We start from the raw sequence: 22,487 nt of genomic DNA on the forward strand, positions 1-22,487 counted from the left end.
CACATTCAGAGTGCCATCAACAGAAATCTTGAGTGGAACCTACACGGCTCATTTGCACAAACAAATGCATGACAGACAAGCTGTACACACAATGACAAAAGAATGTTTCAATAAGCACATGCACCAATCAGCCATAACGTTAAAACCACCTGCCCGATATTGTGTAGGTCACCCTCATCCTGTAAGATTTGAGGTGAGACCTCTGTGGATCAGACTTGTTTTTCTAAAACATCCCACATATGCTTGATGGATTTGAGGTCTGGGAAATTTATAGGCCAAGTCAACATCTTGAACTCCTTTTCATGTTCCTCAAACCTGTTCTGATTAATCGTTGCAGTGTTGCAACAATTATCCTGCTGAAAGAGGCCCCTGCCATTAGGGAATACCACTGCTGTGGAGGAGTGTGCTTGGTCTGCAACAGTGCTGGGGTAGGTGGTATATGTCAAAATAAGATCCATATGAATGCCAGGACCCAAAGTATCCCAGCATAACTTTGCCCAGAGCATCACACTGCATCTGCCAGCTTGTCTTCTTCCCAAAGTGCATCCTGGAGCCATCTCGTCCTCAGATAAGCGATGCACATGCACCCAGCTATCCACATGATGTAAAAGAAAATATGATTCATTAGACAGGGCCGCCTTCTTTCATTACTCGTGGTCTCTTTCTGACGCTCATATGCCCATTGTAAGCATTTTCGGTCAGCAAACACTTAATATATTATCAACCTTCTGTAGTCTGGTGTATACGGGTTAGCATGGGCACTCTGTCCAGTGAGCAGCTATGCAGCCCCATACACAGCAAGCTGCAATGCACTGTGTGTTCTGATACCTCTCTATCATACTGCATACTGGCACAACCCCTCAAGACCTGCTGTTTGGAGATGTTTTGAGCCAGTCATCTAGCCTTCACCATTTGGCCTTTGTGAAAGTCAGATCCTTATGTCCATTATACCACCTTCCAACACACCAACTTCATGAACTGACTGTTTACTAACCTATATATCCCACCCCTAGACAGATGCCACCGTAACAAGATAAATGTTATTCACTTCACCTGGCAGTGGCTTTAATGTTATGGCTGATCATGGTTTCAAGAGAAACAGGACCAATTTCAGACAGAGGTCCTTCACCACCTGTGCAAGCAAAGCACTTCTGAAGTTCTAGGAAAAGTAACCAGATTATATTAGAGAAAAGGTGTTGTTTAATTTATAAAATTTATTCCATGGGGTTCTGAGGTTCAGAGGGTAGATGAGTTCTTTTTATTTGACTTTCCTAACTTCATTGCTGCCATAGCAACAACTGGCAATGCAAACAGATATGCCATTAATGCAATGCCCATTATCATTCAAATGTCTTGCCACAGGAAATGACAAATTCTTAATTTTGATGGTCTGCAGGTGTTCAACAAAATGATCAGTACGCCTTCTCTTGATTTCTCCAGTGTAAAGCTGATTCTTGCTGCTCTCTTCCAGTTAATACAGTAGACAACTCCTGCAGTAATGCGTGAGGAGGAATGGCTGATGACATCTGATCCTTTTGTGAAATGCAGTATAACTTGTTTCTTCAACTAAAAAATGACAAAGTTATGGTTTTATAAAGACTGATTCATGGAGCCTCATCTTTTAAAGGCACTTGAGGTACTTGAGGTACGTATGGTGAGAGATACAGTGAGGGGTGCAATTAGTTTCAGGTAGAAAGAGGTTGGACCGACAGACCAATCATACCGCCCTTTGGGGTGAAGTAGGGCACGCATCATCTGGGGTGAGGTTGACTCACCTTGCTGTTGAAGTGGATCTCCACAAACTTGCCAAAGCGGCTGCTGTTGTTGTTACGGACCGTCTTGGCATTACCGAAGGCCTCCAGCAACGGGTTAGCTGCCAAGAGCAAAAAAAAAGGTCCTCTGTCAGCAAATACTGCAATTCTTATGACCTCTGCATCTTTAATTATAGTACATATGCCCAACAACCTTCAGTAGTCTGGAAATACTCAGAAGAAAATAATCCAGTTCTACAGTCAGCGGTACAACGTGTAAATCTAGAAGTACAATAAAAATACCATCCTAAAATTAACCATCCAATGCTATCCAATGACCACAGTAGTAGAGGGAACACAGAGGCATGCCAAGATCAGAGGTTTTAAAACTCATGGACCAAACACAACAAATAACATCACTGAATAGAATGGAACTTAATAGCAAAAGGAAGAGACTTTTCCAATTTTGTTTTATTACTAGTAAAAATGTATTTCCTGATATCAACACATTTATTTGTGATATCCATAATTAATTTCTTGATATCAAGATTCTAATTCTTAAATTCAGAATTTATTTCTCCAATTCTAGTAAAAAATAACATTTTTCACTAGTAAGATCAAAAACAAAAATGTTTCTAAATTTTGACTAGTAAAAATGTGTCCCAAATAAAGATGTCACAGCTTGTGTGCTAGCCAGGCAGTGCATGCCACAATGCAAGTGTGCACGTACCTTCCACTATCCTCTCATCAATGTCCTGACCTGTACCATAAGAGGTGGTTAAATACCTGAATAGCAACAGAAGAAAACATACGGGTGGATAATCAGGAGATAATCAGGTTGGGTCATTGTCACCTGCTCGACTGCGCTCAGCACAGCAAAAACAAGGTCCCCACTAGGCCCACAGCTGCTGTTGTGGGAATGAAGCCTTATGGGAAATGTGGTGATTTTTAGCCAACACTGTGCATGAGGTGCAAGCAGGACTGTGCTCACACCTGAGTACAAACTTGGTGTTTTCGGTCTTCCCTGCCCCTGATTCTCCAGAGACAATAATGGACTGACTCATCTTCAGGACCTTCATGTCACGAAAGGCTTTATCAGCTGGAAGAGACAAACAGAGTTTCAACACAAATCACATAAGCACGCATGTATGAACACACACTCTCTCTCTCTCTCTCTCTCTCTCTCTCTCTCTCTCTCTCTCTCTCTCTCTCTCATACACAATATCTAATATAAAGGTCATAACACATAAAAAATGGAAATCCAGTTGCCAGGTGAATTATTGCTATGTGTATGTGTCTACAGAAAGCCAAAAGCATCACGTTTACAGCAAAATGAAAAGACCCAGGCCTGGAGATAGGGTTAGGGTTTACTCCAGACCCAGGCCTGGAGTCTTAAAACATGCTGCTCACAGTTCTAAACACCCTGAGGTTCACACACATGCTGTGACCTGCTGTGAAGCCCCAGAGAGGTAGGGGAACAGCAGGCATGGCAAACAGAAGCACACACTCAGCAACACGCCTCACAGTATTGTACAGGTTTGAATTTTCATTCGTTACAAGCATTACGTGCAATTCTGCAGAGTTTTCATTTGTTTTTTTTCGTGTAATAATAAAATTATATAAATTATATATAAATACATCCACCGTTCAGCAATATAACAGTAAGTAGTGCTGTCAGCTCCTCCGAGCTCAGTGGCTGTATGGGCTTTATGGCTGGGCTCACCGAGGGCATAGACGTGCGGGGGCAGGGTGCCCAGAGAGCGGCCCTGGTACTGCTGGATGGTGTCCAGGGAGTAGAGCTTAGGGATGTCGTAGTAAGGGTTCACAGCAATCAGGATGTTGGCCACATACGTCTGCAGGACAAGGGACAGCACAATGAGGTGTGGTTAAAAAAAAAAAAAAAAAAAAAAAATCCAATCAAATAAAATCAAGTGGAATTTAGAACTGAACACACCATTTTGAACTAATATTAATTTGTGCAACAACTGAAATAGGGGGACTGGGGATAGAAATTCTTATATGGTTCATCTAATACAGCCCTAAACCCTCAAATTAAGGCTGACAGTGTGCACTTTAACATCCCAGTCACGCTTTTATTTCTGTATTAGAGTTACTTATTGTTCAATTAATTATTGTCTCCAGTTTCGCTTTCTATTGTCTTTTCCCTGTACTGTGTTTATTTTATTTGTTGTTAGGAAGTAAATTATTTCATGTGGGTTTGTTACTCAAGATTAGTGGTTTCATGCCAGAGCATTATTTGGCTATGAATCATGAAGTTACACACTTGGTCCTGGCTGATATTATCCTTTTGCTACTTTATATGTAAACAGGGCAAGCCAGTTTCCTCAGATCTATGTAAATAAGAGCGTCTGCTCGACTTATTAAATGTAAATTAAGATGTATACAATGCAGGGAAAATGTCAAATGTGTTGCAGTGACTCAATGTGACCACTAGGTGGCGGCTGAAGAAAAGCTACTGCTTTTGCTAGAATTCGACAATCGCCACAATGAATTCTGAAGTTGGTGAGAGAGCACAGAAACCAGGGCTCAGCACTCAAAACAGTAGAAAATAAAGCTAAAAAAGCAGAGAGTAGTGAGAGTAGTGAGAGAGAAAAAAAAGAGAACGGAGATAGCTGACAGACAGGAGGGTGGGCGTTTAATTTATATAGCGCCTTTATAAAACTCAAGGTCGATTTACAACAATACAAATGGGGAAAAAAAAACCCAAAAAAACACGTTAACAACTATTACCAGAAACAAAGGTGATGAAAAATGTTGAGAGAAGATGTATCTTTTAAGGATTTGAATGAGGAAAGTGAAGAGCAGACAGAGAAATTGAGGTACACTGTTCCATAGTTTTGGAGCCATGACAATGAAAGACCTGCCTCCTAGAGAGACCAACCTAAACCTGGGGATGAGAGGAGACCTGCATCAGAGGACCGAAGTGTACGGCTGGGGCAGTGTGAGTGTAGGAGTTCAGCTAGGTAGGGAGGTGCAGGACTGTGCAGAGCTTTGTATGTATGCAGGAGGAGCTTAAACTGAATGTGTAGAGGGAAAGGGAGCCAGTGTAACTGATAGAGAATTTTGGTGATGTGGGATTATTTTTCTATCATGTAAGAGAATGCTCATGGACAAATTTTGAACATACTGAAGTGAGCGGATGGTTCTGTTTGTAGAGAGTATAAATTAGTCTGCATAAAGCAAAAGAGAGGGAGAAATATGAGGGCAACTCTTCCAGAAGATTCAAGGCCTTAACTACTTCAGCCTCCTGCAGGCCATATCACCTCTAATGGAGGAGAACGGGAGAGCAAGAGAGTGAGAGAGAGAAGTGCAAAAAAAACCATCTAGTTGATGAACATGAATTATTGTGAAACAGGTGGGAGAAATGATGGATAAATCAGGAAACCATCCCACAGCAAAAGAAAAGAGAGAAAAAAAGGACAATTTGTGTGTCACAGCAGAATAGAAAAGAGGGGGGAGAAAGTAAGAACACCAAAAAAAAACAAACAAAAAAAAAACAAAACAAAACCCCATACTGCTATAGTGGTGAAGAAAGACGGGTGTGGTGCCTGGAACAAGGGACTGTGCTGTTCCTCTGGTCTATAAAGAATCAGAACCAAGGGCCATGAGCAGTGTTTTCCAAAGAGCAATGAAATCTGGCAGCTCCGGGACACACGTGTGGTTAGCCGGGGGTCTGGTTGCAGGCTTCAAGTGGTCTGTGGTGTTTCAGTGGGCCTCTAACACTCACGTAAATTTTGTCTTTGCTGTAGCGCACGCGGACATTGTTTAGTAAAGTGGCTTCATTCAAGTACATCAACGAGCCTGTAAGAGAAAAACAGAGAGGATGAGATATTGTAAAAATAACACTATGGACAGAGATGTACTGATGAGATCAGATAACCAAAATGAAATAAAAGAAATGGGTTATTTTCTTTTTCCCTTCAAACATTTGGCAACAGTTGACATCTTCTAACTATTGCTATAACACAGTATAATAGTATCACTAATCTGGGAGGACAGTATTCCTCGTACATATTAAGATTGGCTTGGATGCTTTTTTGTTTTGATCACATGATATTGGTAAGCACGCAACAATAAAAAAGCATGCTAAAGCATCTCTGCTCAGGTGTCCAATCATGCTGACACCCAGCAAAATGCTTGAAAATGGGCAGTCACAGTTTAATACTGTGGTCATGTTGTCAGCAACAGTGTCCTCTCTAAATGTTACGATACTGCAAAAAGCTCCATGTAACCTTCACTTTCATATATAGATACTGTAGCCACTTATGTGGCTACTGTTTCCTGTCCGACCACTTGACCAGGGATGAGATCATCGTGTCCTGAGCTTAACAACAGTTGTTTTCTCTGAGAAAACTGGGAACAGCACAAAGCACAGCTGGGATCTCAAAACCATTGGTAGGATTTGCTTTGGCACTACTGACCATTTTCAGATGGTATGTCCAAAGGAAGAAAACAAAAAACAAAACAAAAAAAACCAAACAAACAAAAAAAGAATTCTGAGCTGGTGTGAGCACATATTAAAATATCAAACCAATAATTCAATCAAATCAATAAATAAAAACTAATTTTCCAAGTGGCAAACCTGCACTAGACCTAAAACCTACCAAAAACAGATGCAACACAAAAACACAAGGAGAGTACACTCACAGTTGTCTTCCACGTGTTTGTTGACGTCATCCTCGGCAGGGAACACCTGGTTGACGGGAGCAAGGAAAGTCTGCAACACAGGAAACGCCTCAGTGTTAGCATGCCACTCATGACTCACTGTTTGTTAGCACATAGCACATCATCATCAGCCATGCTTACTGTGCATGACTTCCCCCAAACAGACAAAATAAGCCAAACAAACCAGCCAAACGTTTTCAAAAGCACTCATACATATATTTTTATTTGGTAAGGTTTTTGTGGCCTTGGGGAGTCCTTTGGAACGGCACTAACTGCGCTGCACTCACTGCATCCAGTGAAGAGCAGAAATGACAAAACCAAAGTGGGCAGCTTTTCTCATGTGTTGGCATGTGACAGTAGGGGCAACAGTATGGTAAGTGGCATTAAAGTTTAGCACTTCAAAATTATTTATGAGGTATGAATATCACTGTCTGTATCTGGAGGAATGTTGTGCAACAGGACCTGAGGAATGCTTGCCGAGGTTAGTAAACATGCGAGCATACGCACACACATGCAGGCTCGCACGCACAAAGGGTTCTATAACAGGTTCACTTTAATGTATTATTCATCCTGCAAAGCTAGTAACACGCATGAAAGAGCAGCCCAGAAAGACAGCGAAAGTGAAAGAAACACAGAGACAGAAAGAAAGGCAAAAAAAGAGACAGAGAGAGACAAATAGCAAACTCCATTATCCTATTGCAAATGTGTACCAAGTTTCTTTTTAGTGCAATTTGCCAGGATGAGTCATTCTAATACTGTTATATTCTCAAAGCTTGCGTGGGATATTGGCTTCTAATAAGGTTGCGATGATACAGAGTAGACCTGGACAATGTGGAAACTTATCCAGCAACCCCCGCTCATTCTGGCTGTGTCTAAGAAGGGATGAAGAATAATCTGTTATCACTGCAGGAAGTACATAAAAGTCAGAACGGGACATCCTCCTTGACAGTTTCCTGCATTCAGTTTTCCTGGACTTTGGAATCATGTCACACTCTCTGCATTGCCGCTGAGGTTCCGTTTCAGAAGGAAAAGGCATTAATGACACTATCTGATAAAAAATAAAAAAATAAAATAAAAATCAAATCCAAGACAATCAGTTTTTGAAGTCAGAAAGTCTAACTGGCAATGGAAATGACATTCTCTACTTCCAAAAAGGTTTATGAGCCCAATGGCAATCTATTCATTACAATGGCATTTGCTTCAGTACCACTAAAACCATGTCATTTTTGTAACTGACTGCTACTAGGATGAAATCAGGCAACAAATGTATGTGGAAATGACAATGAATTGTATAAAAGACTGGTAAACAATGAACAGGAATGGCATGTCTATGGTGTAATGAAGGACAGGCTTCTTATATCTCTGAAATTACACAGTAGTTAAAATAAAAATTAAGAGCTTTTTTTTTTAAACAAATGCCCTTATCTGAGACACAATGTGCCCCTATAGTTCAAAATTTGAAAAAAAGAGGGACTCTCTCTCTCTCTTGCTCTCTGGTGACCTATGGCATGGCAGCTCGAGTGCACACAGTGTTAACTCATCAGGGACACCCTGCTGGTCTTGAGGTCCCAGGGTCACTCACCCGGCAGGAAGGTGTCCCTCACCCATTCCACACACTAGGCAGGGGTACTGAGGAGAGGGTGTTTGTCAAAGTGGCCAGAGGTCAGCCTGCTTCAGCTGCACCTCGGAAATCGCTTCAGAATTCCACAGCCCATGTCCCCTTTCAGGGTGACTGTGAGAACTCAGCCACTTTGGGTTGTGAGGAAACCGGTCATCCAAATATGTGTGTGTGTGTGTGTGTGTGTGTGTGTGTGTGTGTGTGTGTGTGTGTGTGTGCAGGCCTCTTTCTCAGCTTGTCTCTGTGCCCAAGATGCTGCAACACTTTGGCACTGACACCACCATTCAAAGAGGATGACATGGAGTCATGCGGACTGCTTTTATAAAATTCCTTTTCACTCTCCCTCTCTCTATCCCTTACTCTTCCAAACCCCACCCCTCTGTGTTTCTCCAACTCCTCCCACCAATCAGCACTGGATGGTGTTTGAGGGTGCCTGCCTCTGTTGGCACACACACACTCCGTCCATGAACACTTGCATTGTGCCAGCCATCAGAGCTACACACTCAAGGCACATCCGTCCAACATCACATGGCACAGATGTAATGCCTCTCTCTGTCTCATGCATGCACACCCACACACCCACACCTACACACCCACACCCACACCCACACACCCACGCACGTGCATGCACATGTACGTGCACACATACACACATACATGCCCTGGCACTTTTCAAAGTTTCTACTGCTTGCTGAATGAGGCTGTGTGAAGAGGGCCCCAGGAGCATAACTCTGTAACTCTACTGCTACTATTTAGCAGACAAAGCACCTCATCTGTGCGTGCACTGCCAAAGACCCGTCAGCAGTTCATCCTCCTGCGTCTAACCGCAGACACAAGACTTAAGCGGCAAAAGCAAACAAGCAGAAGGCTCTGTGTGTGTGTGTGTGTCACACCACTCTCATCCTGGGAACAAAATGCAGAAAGATCAGTGGGGGGGGGGGGGGGGGGGGGCTCACCTTGCCTCTCTCCTTGAGGGGCTCAATAGTCAGACTGTCCGCTCCGATGTCCACGATGGTGCCCAGCTGGAACCCGTCTGTAGGGTGGGGTGCCCACACCTGTTTCCCATCCTCCATCTCGCCACACTGCAATCACACAGCACGGGACAGGATGGGGGGGACCATCAGACATCAACATCAACAACAACACTTATCACTACTATCATTTGAGTTTTGCAGAACAGAAAAGATCAATTTAAGCATGCAGCCTGCTTTGCATCTCATAGATCTCAGAGTATATGTGAGTTGTTTGTAGCCTTAAGATGATAATATTGTCAAATACTGCAATAATTTAAATCAGTGAAATATTAAGCACGTTTTCATGCTGCTGCTTTCTGTAACATATCACACATCATTTTTAATGTCCTTATTTTCATTAAACCAATCTTGTTTGTGCAAGCAGTTTAATCTATGGTTAACTAAATTTATACAATTTTTTGGCCACATCAACACTACATGAATAACCAATTAACTGCAAATATAAATTTTTTCAAAATGCTATTTGAACAGATTCTAGCAGATTTTATGTCTAGCAAAGAATGCTGGGATACATGCAAATGAGACCAAGAAACTGTAGTACATGTGGCCTATTCTCTGGTACAGAGTGAAAAATGCTTGTTCGGAAGATGGGTGTCAGTGTGGCAATTTGGCAAGATTTTTGTTTCAAACCAAATTAACATGGAGAAGTTGTTAGATGTTAACAGTTAACAGAAAAAAAATCTCAACACAAATACGCCATCTAAATTTGTCATGAACATTAAAATATGCTCCTTGGCACGAACAGCTGAAAAGTTAAACAGATAATAATTCTACCAGTATGTTCATCTCTGAATAACTTTGAGCTGTTAAAAACTTTAAACCAGTAACTACTGTACATGAATCAAAATTAAGATTTTTGACAAACAAAATCTCAATTCGTACTAGACTGGCCCGACACTCAACGCAAAAGAAGAGAAATGGCTGCATATACATAAAACAGGAAGGGGATAAAGATATACACAGTACTCATATTTAGGCACTTCCCACCGAAGCACTCAGTGAGGTTGTTTCAATCTGTATTTGGACAATTTTCTCACAACCAACCAATGAATCTCATCTACAAGTAGGTCATATTCAAACGACTCAAAACGACCAAAATTCCATCACAGCTACAAAATCCAACAAGCTTTGAAATAGAATAATACTACCCTACAACTCATGCTGGCTTACTTCACTTAGAGAAAACTTACACTTTCTGGAGTATAAGCCAGTAAACTCGATTTATGCTGCCTGTCTCACAGGCGTACATAAGCAGCTCTGCTGGTGCTGTTGCCAGCTGCAGTCATTTTTTGCCACAACCCTAAGACCTGAAAGTACACAAGGCTTCTGAGAAGCTTTTCACATATCTGGATTTTTTCTCCCTCTTAAAAGTGTCCCTTAAAGAGAGCCGTACCCATAGACAACACAAAAGGCCTCAGTCCAGGCCAGCTCCCAGCTCTGAGCCCGAGTCAATCTTTTAATGTCCCAACTCTAACACTTGGCTCTTGGAGTAGCAGAAGGCCATTAGAATCCCCTTCAGAAAACAACTCTAGCACACACAGGGAAAGCACGTACCATGGCTGGGGGCGTCGCACTGTGCAGCCCAGGGGTTGCACCAGGAGAAGAGAGGCTGCAGCAACTACCACCCCAGGATCAGGCCTTCACTAGACCGCTTTAGCTTTAAAGCGCTACCTTACTCAGTCAACCGAGTCTGACTTTATTGCACAGTCAGTTGCCTGATCCCAGGTTTGACAGAAGGAAGTCGCAAATTCCATTTTTATGACACTGGCTGTTCTGTGATGCAAATCAGGTGTGGCCAGACAGTGGGGAAACGCCACCATTTGGTCACCAACTGGAAGGCTTTCATTTAGTCAGAAGGAGGCTTTCAAGGGTTTGTGGACTTGAGGTAGGCCAGGAAAGAGGAGGTCTATGTCAGGACACAGGACTTCATTCATCCCTTCTGTTATAGAGACAGTCACCACACAAACTATTTTGCACACACAAATTTGTGGAAAAGTTCAGACTGCTTTTTGTTCTCTGACCAGTTGAACAGAACAATTGACCATAATGCACCTTGGCAGTGAGACTCAACTGAGCGCATCCCAACCAGCAAGGAAAAGACGAGAGTTTAAAGTTTGACAGTGATTTAATGTCAGGATCGTAAAAGGTACAGAATGTCCATGGGGACATAAGGCTTTCCTCCAGACCAGCTCCTGAGTGTTAGACACATGGTAAAGTACTCTGGGTTTCTCACTGAAGTGTCACTCTGTTACACCAAGGCCTGGGAAATAGTGGAGTACAACTCTGTTTAAAAAGTGAGACTACACTGAGTAGTGGACTACAGTATGAAAAGGTCTCTGCTTCACTCCAGCAGTTGAGGATTTGTCCAGATTAAATTTATGGATTAGTGCAAAAATATCTGGAAAGTCACAATATATATTAGGAATACAATATGTTATCATATGATATTTAGATGAACAATGCCATACTGCATACAGGTTTCTTGCCACTGTTTAAGAAATGTTTTTACATGATTATTCACAGAGACTAATCTGAAAGCATTTGAAAACATTCGACTTCATTGTTTTGATACTAAATGTTTTCAGCACTTTTTAAAACCACATAACTCAAGTCTCAGACTCAGCAGCATGCTTGAATTGCCATATTCAAGCGACACCGGTACCATCTGGCTGTTCCTCTGTTCGGCACAACTACGTGTGTTGGCTGAGATTCTATAGCCAAGAAAGGAGCAGGAAGCCAATTCTAACACTTATGACATCAACCATCAACTGCTTAGTCTTCGAGCCGGAGACAGAATTAAGGACACGGCACTGAGCTAATTTCTCTCCAGTGCCATGACAACGCACTGGGTCACCGTTTACCAAACTGACCCAGAGAGATTAATGAAGCTGAATTCATTACCATCAACCAAGGACAGTGATTTATACCAGTCAGTGATGATGAGATAAAAAGATATGGCTTGAACCTTATGGCAGTATCTGGGACCTTTCCTAGTAGGCTTTAAGAACTCTTTCCAGTGAAGTGTTCTGCAAAAGACCCGTCACGCTGTTCTGCTTCAGTATATTAAGTCCAAAAGGATTTAGCTCAGATTCAGTATCTACATAAATAACAATACACTAATGTCCACGTCTGATGCTTCTGAATGACATCGAACAGAACTACACAGAAAAGCTGCTAACATTGCTAAAAGTGCCTGTCTTACAATGCTGGGAGGCGGCACTGAAGGGAACAAGCACTTCGGAGAAGAGGCGGGTCGGAGAGGAGCTGGGCATAGCTAAAAACTAATGTTACTGTCCTGCTAGGCTCCAGAGGTGTCTACACTACACTGGGTATAATTTGCCAGTCCAACATGGAAAGGGAAAAGAGAGTAACAGGTGGATTGTTCAACTCTCCTTTCATTCTTACAGCCTAACACACACACACACACACACACACACACACACACACACACACACACACACACACACACACACACACACACACACACGAGGTTTGAAATAAAGGATGTATGGAGAAAGAACAGCACTGCTGCTTGAGGAAAGGCCTGTTGCAAGTCCTACGCTCAGGGTTACTCAACACAAGGAAACCTTCACACAAACCTGCATAAAACACAGGGAGAGCGTTCCAAGAACGCTGGCATCAAAGTTAAGACCTGCAAAGAGCGCGCAGCCAGAGAACCCCAGGCACTGTCAGAGATGCGGTCATTGTCTTTGCTACACATTCAAAAGGGCACGAGCATGCATGTGCATGTCTTGCACGCCCACCCTTGTTCAGAGTTATTGCTGCTGACCATCGGATCAGAGATTAAATAAAACATTGCACGTCAGTGCAAAACAGTGGATCACTTTTTGAGCTTTCAAAGATTCTGTAGGCATGATGCTTTGCACATCTCTCCAGGAGTACAGCAATTGGCAACGATATCATCTTTGATTTGCTCTGGTAGATATCAGCATGACAAAGATCCTCCCAGCCTTCAGTGTGATCTCCATTGATTTTATTACAATTGGCCTTTTGTTGATCTAGACTGAGAGTGAATGATCTTAGTTTATATTTATTCAGAGTCCAATAGTGGTGCTTTTTGGGGAGACAGTTAAACAGTCTAATATGAGCGAACAGGGAGCAGAAGGTCAAATAAAAAAGATGATGTAAGTTTAGGTTACAATATGGTCCTATACAGCTGTTAAATACAGCTCTTAAATGAAGATCATCAACACAGCCCAACAGCACTGGCTAACTTCTGTATTTGTAAAGCAATCAACAGGTAAGTGGCTCAAAGGGCCAATAATTACAATTAATTAATGAAGTAAGTAAAATAAACAGGAAAACAATCCTGGGGAAATAAAGATCTGATGAAGGTTTTAGTAACAGACCTGAAGCAATGCCAGTGACCTACAGACACAGGCAGGTGCTTCTATTGGGGTGAATTTCCTAAAGCACAGATGGCTGTTGTCTGGATAATATCACCCTCCTCAAACTCACAGATGGAGCTCTGAATACTGGAACCCAAAGCTGAAGGCAAGAAGAGAGCACATTCAAAAGTCCTATGATGAGTGGAGTGAACTAGCTTCATTTAGCAAATGACTCATCGAATGATTCACACTGCCAAAGCCTCAGTTGTAGGCTGACAAATGTTTTGGACACAAACACATTGAGAGTGAACTCAACACTCAGTGCTTGGCTGAGGAGGCCAAACCCACAATTCGGCAGGAATACCACACCATTACCATAAAATTACCATGACCTTATCATAAATACCAAAAACTTTACAGATTATTGATTCTGACCTGAATCAGTGAATTCCTGTTCCTCCTCACCCTTGTTCCTTGCTATTCTCTGAAGGGTTGGGGAGACGTTCAGAGGTGGAATGCACCTGCCCACAGCAGGTGGCAGTGCGCTGATTGCTTTCATCAGTCCTGTGATGACAGACAAACAGAAGAACCAACAGCAACCACCAAGAAGTCTGGGAGCTCCCTCCGCTTGGCCCCACTCCAGTCCTGAAGATCTTCTACATGGGATAATCTCGACTCTTATCGAACTCTAGCTATAACATTCATGTTTTTCATTCATTCTCGATTAACTGGGTCAGGTGTATTAGTTGGACAGGACAGTAGACCTCCAGTTCAGGACTCGGGCAGCCTGCTATAACAAGCTGAGGACTGAATCACACAGACCGATTCAGTTTCGCCAAATACTAGCACAGTGCTACACTAGCATTTGCACCACACATCTCATCCACTGAAAATTGCTTACTGACTCTAAGCTGCTCTCTGCCATGGGTCTCCAGGTGTGAATCATCTAGTTCTCAAGAGGAGGGCTCCTGCATTGGGAACATGTATAGCACCCTGCCCCCCAACCCTGTATCCAAGACTGCTTGTGCAGAATTCAAGCAGAAAGAGCTTGGTTCAAAGGCCAGTAATCTATGCCATCTCTAGGCCCACTCCACTTCCACGGCACACAAACGCAGATTGTTGCTGCAGACGCGGTGGACGAGCTGACTGGTTGTTGCAAAGAGGCTGTCACGTGAGCACAGACAGTGTTGGCTGAACACAAAAGTCAACGATATGTCATGGGGGACAATGAGACCAAAGGCAGAAACAACAAAAGACCCAGAAGAGCTCAGAGCTTCATGATCTCATACACAGAGGCATTAAACTGAAGTCAGACACAATGGAGTATTTGTTTAACTGATTAAATCACTATTAAAACATAAAGGACATGCACAACAAACTATTTGTACTTCATGGTTTACAAGCAGTTCAACTAGGTACTTGTTAAAAAAAAATAAAGCTATGAATTGGCAAGACATGAAGAGCTATACAATCATCCCATTCATTAGGACAGAACTTACCAAACTATTTGGCTTTTGAAGTTACTGTTTGGATTTTGGTGCTTGATCACACACTGCTTCTGCCTTGTGCTACTAATATCATATTACACTATTAATACTCTCATATTTAAAAAACTATTTCCATTTATTTAGCCTACAGTTTTATTTCAATGTTAATCTACTATACTATACTTTTAAATGCGTTTTTCTGTTCTTTGATCTGATGCTCATTCTGTCTAAAATACTTTAATAAAATACTATATTAATATTATATATCTGTATATCTGTGTGTGTGTGTGTGTGTGTTTTAAAATGTTAGCTAGATGCATGGTTATGTATGGCAGCCAAAGCTAAGCCCATTAACATAAAAAAGAAAGCCCACCGCACTGAACATAAAATACATACTGGAGTACTATTTTTCAGATAACATACTGCTCAATTTAACAGTTTAAGTTTTATTGATCTTTCTTGTTGCAGGCCAATGCCTCTTACTAGGGGCTGAGGTGCCTGGACATTCCTAGCTAAAAAGATATTGCCATAATCAAAATTGTACGTCATTTCACTAAAATATCTACCTAGCAATCTAACACTACCAAATTTGAACACATCCAGTCACAAAATTTAATAAACTCTTCTAAAATGGGTAGTCATGTGGTTTCTATGAAATAAGAAAGATAGCTAGGTAACTAAATAACTAGTAACTAGGAATGAGCATGAATAACATTAATCAATTTGGACATTAACACTAGTTGGGATAATATCTTTGGCTGTCTCTAATACTTGCTGCATGGATTACCTAGTTGCACATAGAGCAGAGCATCAATGCAAATACTCAAATATTGAAATTACTTAAAATGCTCATCTGTTATAGTAGAGATGATGAATTAGTTGAGGTTGGCTACCTTTAGCTGAAGCGCAATTCTTACCTGTTCAGGAGAAAATTGGCCAACTCAGCATGCATTCTAAAGTGCTTCTGGACTCCAAGGTGTCACTGTCTTTCAAATGGATCAGTATTTATTCACATTTTACTACATCTCTGGTAAGTAAGAGTATGTAACTAACTTTGTTGGCTTGCTTCCATGATTGCAGCATGTTTGACAGCCAATTTGTTTCATATCTTGCAACTCGGCATGACAAAATTATACTGGGATATGGGCAGTGGGCAAAATAACAGGCCAAAACACTGACAGACTTTCCACTCCAGAATGGAAATTACAAAGTTGAACATACCGGCTGTAGCACTGTTTTCTGAGAAGCCTGTATTTCAATTTGTTACCATAATCTCTGATGACATATCATGGTCATTTTATGATTCAATATGGTAAACATATTACACACAATCCTTTAAAGAACCATGTGGCTCATCACAGTAACAGTACTGGTGTCATTTGCATATCCCATGTCCCTTTATAACTCTGTAATGATAAAAAGTGCAAACAGTAAGGCATAGATGGAATTACAACGTCTGTGCTATTACTTGTCACACAGTAAAGTGAACCTGTCTGGCCCGTGAATGTTTCCTTTTAGACATGTTGGATCACATTTCAGTCGGAGAAAGTGACGACGGAGCAGCTCTCCTCTCGTATAACCCCGATCCTCAGTTTGGGCGTTGCCGTGGTTGCAATCCAGCCTGCACTTCAGGAGTCAGGTGGAGCTTTTGAATCATTCACTGACACTACAGGCATGAGGGATGATGGAATGCTGTCATCCCAGACACTCCCCCAAAAGGGCAGGACGCCATTCCGGACCTTTTCTTTGCACTTAAATCATTATTTTAGAGTACTACATGCTGACAGCTCTGACCTAATCAACCTCAAACATTTGTGCTAAACTTCATTACACACCCTACTACAGTCACACCTTAGTGAACAGAAAGACGAGTGAAGAATTGACCTGACTTGAGGCTGAATATGCAAAGTCACATCCTGTAGACTGTTGTTTCACGCTCTTCTGGAAGCGAAATATATGCAGATGACTCTCTGGATTACCTGGTCCCGTTGAAACCCCTCCCACCAGTCATGGCTAATTTATGGCAAAACAGGAAGAATAAATGACTACCATTTTTGCTTGAAGCTTCCCCACATTCTTGCTCTCTCCCATGGCTGCTCTGTTTGTTTCGCTGACATCAGCAAGGCAGCATTTGCAATATCTAACTACAGGGCTCACGCCTCAGATTTTATAGAGCTTAAACATTGACAATAATTAGGCCTGCTAACCAGGTCAAACTCTAACACCAATAAACAAAAGTTCTGACTGCGATGTGACACCTCTAGTAAAAACTGTTAATGAATTGTGAAAAAGTGTACGGAATAGGACTAACAAAGATATGCAGGAACAAAAATGTTTGCCATGTTCCCAAGTTTGTCATTTGTGGCCAGGGGTAGGGGTGGGGGCTGTTCATTACACATTATATACAGAACACACCAAACACATTACTGGAAAGAGTATTCCCAGCAATACTAAACAAACAAAACACTTTGAGAAGCCTGTCCAAATACCCCCATTACTGTTATATTCCACCTTATATACCATTTGCAAAACTGCTGAGTCATTTGTCAGTACACCAAGCCTTCATGAGAAGGACATTCTCATCTACTGGTACAGGCCTCAGTGTAGGGGAAGTGCAAGCAGAAATGTAGGCCCCAGAAAAAGATGGGAAACACTGGAAAAAGACTGGGAGCAGAGGAGCCATGATGGCAGTGCTGCACATGAACATTGAGACAGCATTCAGGATGGTCAGCAGGAGGAAGCTGGCTGCACAGATGTGGAACACAAGCCGAAAACTTCCACAGCGGACCAGACCAGGGCAAACTAACACGCTAACGATGTCCGCTCTGTCTGAGCGATCGTCTGCTTCTTTTGAAGTGCAAGCTTGTGGGGTCGTTGGGTGACGGACTGTAGAGCGGGGAGAAACCTGAGAAAAGATGAGTCATCACTGAGCGAGAGCTAATGAACACAGCACTGGGCGAAAGCTGGAGAACAGAAATGGTCTCGTCACTGTCCCTCTCTACAACTGAAAAATCCAGAGCCTCCAGGCCTAAAAGTGGGCATTCACTTCAAGGAACCAGCCACAAAAACTAAAGAGATTGAGCTTTGCACATTATGGACTGCACCGTATGTTATGTATAAGGCACAGATATTATTTACACATAACGTCAGTGCAAAAGTAAGCAGAGGGAACCTGGGTTAACACAAATTATCCCAACAAGGCTTGTTAGGCAGCAGTGAAATCTGCCAAAATACATTGCAAACACACTTCTCAATTCTCTAGGGTGGCAAGACTTATTCAAGTTCAACCCATTCATAGAAACTGAGGCAAAAAGAAACGCGGCAGAGCATAGCAACTATAGAAGTGGCAGAGATTTGCTCATTCAGACATGTCATGGTATAGGGCAAACAGTAACTTAATAAAGAAATGGGTCACGGTTTCCGTTAGCTACAGCTGCTTAATAAGACGAGGCAGAAATCCAGAGTAAGAAATATTGAGCAAAATACCTGCATTCACATTCTGGCTGTGCTTTACACAGAACGTTCAATCAGAGCCAAAAATGTGCACCAGCATTTTCCATTCATCATTAACCAAAGTCACATGTCCATCTTAACTCACAGGCAAAATGATGGACACTAGATGAAAGCGAGGCAATATATTTAACTTAAAGCTAAATTAAAAAACAAAAGTTATAAGATACAGGATTTTTATTAACCACACAAACCACTGAACATTTCGTGCACAAAGGACATTTTAAAAATCTAAATTTTAATGTTTAATACTTTCTGCACTAACATGTCTCTAGAGTGGAACAGCAGGTACCTGAACTATTCAGTCACACAAACAGCAGTATTCTAATTATGGCAACAAGAACAACAGCATTAAAACCGGTTTGAGTCACATGTATTTTGTCTTTGTTTTTTGTTTGTTTTTTTCTTGCCTGGGAGGTTATTTGGACAAAGTCAAAGGAAGCCAACTCTATAAAAACCTCAAGACAAAATGGAGTCCCTCTAAAGACACCATATGATGTTTCTCATCTGATTTTTGTGCTAGGTGAGTTTTCATTTGTTAACAGCTTATGCTTTTACTGACGCTGCAGCTGCACAGCAACGTATAACAGTAGAGCTAGTCACACCGAGGTCATGGAATTCCGGGCAAGCCATATCCAGCCTTTAGGGCACTTTTGGGGCAGGTTGCTGTGGAGACAGCCAACCACAGGCTGGGCTCATTTGTATGTGGTCAGGGCTAAATGAAGATTTGGAAGCAAGTGAAAACTACAGCCTTCTGATAAAGGTGGGCAGAGCGGAAGCTGCAGGCCTTCCTCTGACAGACCCAGACAGAAAGGAATAGCATAGACATATCAAAAAAACGCACAGAATAGCTATCTAAGAAAGACAAGTACATAATAATGTACAGTAATAATGCAAAGCAGCAAGACTTTGTATGACGTTCAGTTTGGTATATTGTTTATGTCAGTGTGTGAGTGGCTTGTTAAACAAAGGGTGGTTTTGAACACAGCTATTTAAATTTTGAAATACTACGGAGGGTTTCCATTGCATAACTGTAATGTTTTGACCTGAAACAAAACAGTGCAATGCAAACATGGCAAGATGCATCTATAAAATATGTGTATAGACCAGCTGTCATCTTTGTAAGATTTTTTTCTATACCAGTAACTGTGCACAGGAAGCATGAATTTATTAGCTTTGTTAATGTTAATATCAGCAGATATCATGAATTCCATGATATATTTGGAAAACATCATGATACTCAAATTTGTAAATAACTTCAAACACTACTAGCTATAGCATAATGACAGCCTAACCACAGATTTGAAGTTCCCTCATAGACATGCTCACCCAGAAAGTCTGCCATCAGATAAGTAAATTCAACACAGCTGGGCTCCATGGAAACCCAGAATCCTTGACACCTGACTTCATCACATACATTGGCCCATCTTCATGGCATGTCTTTAGATCTTGTTGCTCTGAATGGGTGAGTCACAGGACCTAGGTAATCGCACCTGTGGGTGCGTCACGGAAGTCAAACAGGGTTACGGTGACAATCGCTCACAGTATGCTATGCTGGACCTGAATGCCTCTATATACCTCACATTAAAATCACACACATACCCACACCCACCACTGCCAGTGGGAAGGCAAAAACACAGACTGTAACCTGATCCCCAGGGCGATGTCTCCAACATGACTAGCACAAGGGCCCAACATGTAAGGTTAGTTTACTACACCATGTATTCAGCTCCAGGATCTACACCTATAGCAATAAATAAACTTGTCACCATCATGAGGCATTATCACGACTTGTTACAAAAGAGGAGCAGAATCACCCAGCTGGAATGAGCTCTGAAACTGAGATGGATGTGTTGCTCTTCACTGCCCTTTGTTCCACCGTAACTTTTACAACAACCTGGAAATGCCGAAAGCTCAATTCTGTCATAATAACTGCCATCTTATTGTCATTGCAACCATAAAACATCTTTGTAATCTTCTAGAGCAAAGGTTGAAGTTTTGGGAGGGAACCAGGTCATTTGATGCTGAACTGTTAAAGTATTGTCCTTTCATTGGTTGATATAGGTTTCATTCATTCTAAAGACCTCACCAAACTGACTACCAAACAAGAGAAGTCGGTCTTGAGATACCAGTTAGCTGCGTCTTCTGTTTTTTGACAACTGAACAAAAGGCGTTTCGTGTTGTTGGCTACCAGTGGAAGTAGGCATGACGGGTACCAGGTCCAGTGAGAACCCAGTAGCCGCAGATCACTGGTGCTTCTCAGAATAGCGCATCGAAGGGTTCAGGTTCAGAGTTCCAGTACTCCGGTTGAACCAGCTCCCTTTTTGGTTCAATGTTTGACCAATATGCTGCTAGAGCACTACTAAGTTGCACCTACTCAAATGCGCACTACAAGTTCGACCGTATTCGTGTTGGATGCGCTGTTCCAAAACAACGGCCAATCATCACCAGTTGTTCAGATAGGCTGTGATACACTTTTCGCCCCCAGAAGCTCCATCGCTCACTCGTGTTGGAATGAAAACAGTTTTATGTGTGATTAGCAAACCTACCTGGCTACTTATTTGTTGCCGTTCTGAAATGTTGTATAGATAAAATACAACTAATATACTGAAAAAGCGAATAAAGTGCACGAACCCACGCATACTGATAAACACTCTAAATTACATGAACACTATAGCATTTTTTTCCCGTTTCCGGTGTTTTGACAGACTCCATTAGCACCCATTCGACAAATGCATTCCCGTGACAAGCTAACAAGTGCAAAGTGCACTTTCTGAAAAAGGATCCAAAGCAATTGTCGCAATTCACCGCCGAAACGCCTCTGTGCATCGCTTGTATCGGCGATACTCACCTCGTTCCACCTTGGGCCAGTATATTCCGCAAATGTGTGCCCAAAATCACATCCGACGGTAAAGTTTGGCGACGGATTTCCAGGACGCTGAACCCTGCCGTAATCTTCCTGAGCTCTCCTTCCTGCAGGCAGCAACCTCTGACTCCCAGAATGAAAGTCCATCCAGGGAGTAGAGTGCCGTGACGTCACGAGCGGAGGCGCACTTGCGCCCGGAGGCCGATGGGAGCGCTTCAGTACTGCGCTGCGTACACTTCTGTAGTCATTTATTTCCCTCGCTCAAATAACTTAATCAGCATTTGACAGACCGTTTTGGTATCACTCTGCTACCTGTCATTCATTCTCCCCACAGGAAGTCATCTTGTGTAAGGCTGAAAGCCGATCCACTAAGAACATCTCGTTAGGCAGTGCATATCCTTCAGATTGTAACCGCTCAATCTAAGACAGGGACTGAACACAAATGCTCTTTGCTGCTACCTTTTCTGACGCTCCTATAAACCTGCCCTTTAGCCATTTATAAAAAACAAAAAACAAAAAAAAAACAAACCAAAAACAAACCGAGAGAAGAAAGCACACTAGTTCATCTTGACCGGCCATCGTGGTACAAAGTAAACAACTTCTGGTCCCTGACAGAAAGTGAGTGTACATCGACCCTCCCTTCAAGCAGCAAACGGTAGGTTTAATAACTTGATGGAAACAAAGGTCATACCTTTTTTATACTCCTATGTTCCCAACACACATCCCTAGAGATCAATGAATAATGTCTAATTTGATTAATTTATCATAGAGACCATCACAACCAAGAAGCATGTGTACAGCAATCTTAAGGGGCCCCTCACCCTTATTTCACCTGCAGAATAGGCTGTAGATGAAAAACATACAACATTGGGAATCTAGACAATGATCTTTTAAAACAGACCTTATCTATAGTCTCTTTTGTATCACAAGGATGAGGGTATAGTTATACAGCATGCATTTATGTTAACAGATATTTGTGGTATCTTGTGCATACTTTCATATACATCATTATTATCATAACAACCAACTGCTGGGGAAAGCTAATGCAGCACAACAGAAAGCAATTTTTAGCTAATATACTACATATGAACTCAAAAGACTTTCAAGTACTTTGGAAGCCAGTCAGTAATGTTGGTAAAACTCTAAAAATCAGGATTTTGTGTGGACAGCTGATCCTAAGAGAATT

At 42.0% G+C, this 22,487-nt stretch overlaps 1 protein-coding gene across 10 annotated transcripts in view; it reads right to left on the reverse strand.

Moving 5' to 3' along the window:
* myo6a (myosin VIa) overlaps positions 1–21,444 on the reverse strand; it is a 60,808-nt gene extending 39,364 nt beyond the window's left edge. For 9 of the 10 annotated variants that reach the window (XM_027026051.3, XM_035528907.2, XM_035528904.2 and 6 more), the window contains exons 1-8: positions 21,287–21,444; positions 9,012–9,137; positions 6,420–6,489; positions 5,500–5,573; positions 3,475–3,604; positions 2,745–2,850; positions 2,482–2,537; positions 1,776–1,873 (exon numbers count right to left, since the gene is read on the reverse strand). In XM_027026051.3, the coding sequence (XP_026881852.3) occupies positions 1,776–1,873; positions 2,482–2,537; positions 2,745–2,850; positions 3,475–3,604; positions 5,500–5,573; positions 6,420–6,489; positions 9,012–9,128 (651 nt within the window). In that variant the 5' untranslated portion in view covers positions 9,129–9,137; positions 21,287–21,444. The other variant, XM_081695559.1, reaches the window with a different exon arrangement.
* Positions 21,445–22,487: the final 1,043 nt, after the last annotated feature.

The sequence above is a fragment of the Electrophorus electricus genome, chromosome 2 (assembly GCF_041902795.1).
Source record: "Electrophorus electricus isolate QZ-2024a chromosome 2, ASM4190279v1, whole genome shotgun sequence".
NCBI classification, from domain to species: Eukaryota; Metazoa; Chordata; class Actinopteri; order Gymnotiformes; family Gymnotidae; genus Electrophorus; species Electrophorus electricus.